The sequence below is a fragment of the Belonocnema kinseyi genome, chromosome 4 (assembly GCF_010883055.1).
Source record: "Belonocnema kinseyi isolate 2016_QV_RU_SX_M_011 chromosome 4, B_treatae_v1, whole genome shotgun sequence".
NCBI classification, from domain to species: Eukaryota; Metazoa; Arthropoda; class Insecta; order Hymenoptera; family Cynipidae; genus Belonocnema; species Belonocnema kinseyi.
This window is the reverse complement of record NC_046660.1, coordinates 60,117,187-60,120,864: the sequence shown is the minus strand read 5'-3', so window position 1 is coordinate 60,120,864 and position 3,678 is coordinate 60,117,187. Positions and strand designations below refer to the sequence as shown.

The window sequence follows — 3,678 nt, the reverse complement described above, 5'->3', positions numbered from 1 at the left end:
AGACCGTTCCTCATCCAATCCAGCGACGATATTCACTGCAGAAATGAAAATATCAAAATATTTGGCCTGTATAAGCGTCTCTATATTAGATACTTCCTTATTGAGCCTATTTGCTGCAATAAAAACCCGCGCCAACAAACGCAGCTGACTTCTTATCATATTTTCATTGAAGCCTTTCCGATATTTGTGGCACAGCTCATTTCCGTAAAGGATGAGGACTTTATCATATTTTACGATTTCAGCGACCTTGATTTTGTAGGCTTTCAAAAATAACGTGACTTGCAGCCATTGGAAGCGAAAGTGCATGCATCACTTCCTCTTCCTTTCGATGGACAGTAACAAGGTGCCTTTTTAGTTTATGGTATTTTTTGTGGCAAAATTTGCACGCATTCTTTTTGGCAACTTTTTTTGGGTCGGTCACTCTCATCGTTGAAGGTCTCGGGGCCGATTGTCCTTGAGCGAGTACAAGTCCCGAAACATTTACAAAATTAGATAAAGAATTGTTTCTGGTACCTTCCGTAACTGTTTCATCTTCAGTAGAAGGCATGTAATTGGGGTCGAAAGATTCTAAAAATAAAAAACGTTGTTAAAACTTGAGGGGAGAAAAGAAGCAAAAAATAAAAATACAATCACTTAGGAGAGTGACTAAAAAGAGAAAAAAAGCAATTGTTTTTGAATATTTAGCAAGGAGTCCGGTTTTACGAAAAAAGCTGAAATGCTAAATTACCGAAATCATCGTCATTGCTTGGTTGTGAAGTCGGGTCAATTAATTCCACTTCATCAAGCAGGATAACCACGACATCTGTTTTGTCTCTTAGATCCTCAATTATGCAGTTTTCATCCAAAGATCCCAAGTTATCAAAACCTTGTTCTATCATTTGACAATTTATTACATCTTTCGTCACGTCTCTGCGTTCATTAAAATCTAGTGTGGGAAAAAGAGGAATTTAAATTTCTGAATAACAACGTATTAATGTAACATTTGGACATTCTTATAAAATTCAAACTGCAAAAATTAATAAAAATATACTAATATAATATAATATACTAAATATAAAAATATACTAATAAAAGAACAGAAAAATTAACATCGTGACACACAGTGGGCAAAATCCGAAAATGTGGCCAAAAAGTCAAAAATAAAAGTCCTTAAATGACGTGCTGGACTTCAAAATTGATTAAAGAAAGGCTGAGTACAAGATGTGTTATACTTTTGGCCAGCTTTATGCGATTAGGTTGCACCGTGTGACGATTCCATATAATAGCGAAAAAGGTGCTTATCTCGGTACAGTACGGGGATGTGGATTAGATTTCGCTGATGAGCAGGTTGCAAAGAATGTTGGGAAAACTGAATATGAGCATGAAAATCCTCAACGTTAACGTAAATAAAACATATATATGGTGTATCTTGAGTAAACTGTATATGAAAGCTTACGATTTTCGTTTGCGCTCATAGAAAAGTTATCTATGTTATTTAGAGTCGACCTTCCATTGTGTTTGAAATTGTTGTATTCTATTGAAAAATTGCTGCTTTTCTCCAGCGATTTTTTACTGTAGGTCGTATTATATTTACAGGTATCACTGCCTCCTGCATAATTTATGTTCAATGTTATTTTTCACACATAAAACAAAAAGTACGCTTCCTATCAAGAAGTGATTCTTAACGAAATTGTAGATTTTTGTTGAGATAAGAATTTTTGTTGATTCATCTTTTTTCGTATCCTACATAGTTTGTCCACAAAATGAAAATTTTGATTTTTCATTATTTTTTGTGCAATCAAAATTTGAATGTTTGATTTTTCAAAAAAATCCAAAAGATTGTTATGACAATCTTGTAGGGCTTTCAAAAAGAAATTTTTTTCTTGCATTGACTTTTTTTTATATCGTGCGTTTTTTGGCTTAAAATTTTGATTTTCGGTTGATTTTAAAAGATTTGGAAACGCAATAATTCTGTGAATTTTCTGTTCATTGAAAAAAGTCATTGAAGTAAATTGTTTTTTTTAATACTATAAATATCAGCCCATAGAATTTTCAAATTCAGAAAAAGTGGTCTAAAAAATTTTCAAAATGCGCTCTCTTTTTGAATTTTGATCAAAAATGGCTGCTTAACGAACTCGTCATTTCTTTTAGGACCTAAAAAAAGTGTGCCAAAGATGCATTCAATCCGCTTTTTTTTCGAGAGTTATCGTGTTTATGGACGGACGGACAGACAGACAGACGCCATCGTAAAAACCTGATTTTCGGATTCACGGGATCTCGAAACGTGGAGGTTCGTTGAAAAACTGTGATGTCAAATTTCGGACAATTCTAATACTTTCTGAATCAGAAACGATGAGAATGTAAAAAATGGGAAATTTGTTGTTGTTGAAAATCCTGATTCGAACGAAGAGTTTCCTATTTGTACGATATCCGTAAAAAAAGTAGCAAGAAGTTGTACATCATCAAAAGGGCAACTGTTCTTTTTTTTTTCAAATAGAATGGTTTGTATTTAAAAAGAGTTAGAGAAGCATCAAATATTCGAAGTGAAAAACTTTTGCTTCCCATGAGTTCCATAAATAAAATACAATGTTCTGAGCGAATTTGTATTGTTACTTAACGAGAAATAACTAGTGCCTAAATATTACAAGCATATTTAATTGGATATCATCAAAACTTATAGTTTTTGTATAATTAGGACTTGCTGATCACAAAATAAATTTTATAGGAAGTTTTTATTTTAAATAAGGTGTTTTTATTTTTCGGTTCAAAATTATACACTAGGATTACAGAAGGAATACATGGTAGTTCTATTACTGTTTAACATTGGCTGGTCAAAGAAACATTTCAGCTGGAGATGACCTATCTGATGATTAATAGTATCTACAGTAGTAAAGTATTTCATCGTGAGTTTGCTTTCCTTAAATCGCCCGGATTGAATTCTGGTACGGAGGGTTTCATTTTTGCATGCCAAGACGGTGTCATTTCCACCTTAACATACCGTCGCCATATTTTGAGCAAAGACATTCCCGATGATAGCTGCAGGGCGTGCCATGCACACCCCGAGCATTTAGCTCACATACTATCTAGTTGTCCAACACACGCGGGAACGACCTACATTCAAAGGCACAATACGGCACCAAGAGTGCTTTATTACCATCTCTGTAACTCCTACGGCATTCACCTTAATATCGCTCCTTTAAATGCTCCTAGGGAAATTGAGTCAATTGTCGAGAATGGGAAGTGCCACATATACTGGAACTTTATATTCTCGACAATTGTTTCTGTTGCTTACTCCAGGCCTGACATGGTTCTTCTTGAATTCGAGAAGCGAACCATGTTCGTTATAGAATTTTCGGCACCAGCTGACAAAAGCATCATAGCCAAGGAGAATGAAAAGAAAGAGAGAGGTATCGAGACCTTATAAGGGAGTTGAAACGATTGTACCCGGAATATCCTGCTAAACTGATCGTCCTTATCATCGGCGCTCTTGGAGGTGCCAAGCTTTCACTTGCTAACGGCCAAAAAAGCATCCCTGCGTGTCAACAATATGCTAGAACACTTGCGGGAAAAATGGAGAAGGTGGTTGTCCTTGGGTTACTCCGTGTTCTTAGGGTGCACAAGGCTTTTGCTGGATCGTCGTGTTGATTCCTTTACAGACTGTAACCACCTGTCTCACGGTTGTGAGACGTGGTTGTGGCT

The 3,678-nt window shown here is 35.6% G+C and overlaps 1 protein-coding gene across 1 annotated transcript in view; it reads right to left on the bottom strand.

Annotated features, from left to right (window-relative positions):
- Positions 1–238: 238 nt before the first annotated feature.
- The window catches only part of LOC117170912, an 11,129-nt gene continuing 7,689 nt past the window's right edge, over positions 239–3,678 (bottom strand). Inside the window, exons 2-3 of the mRNA XM_033357958.1 lie at positions 728–925; positions 239–567 (exon numbers count right to left, since the gene is read on the bottom strand). Of these exons, the coding sequence (XP_033213849.1) occupies positions 239–567; positions 728–925 (527 nt within the window). The remainder of the gene's footprint in view (positions 568–727; positions 926–3,678) is intronic.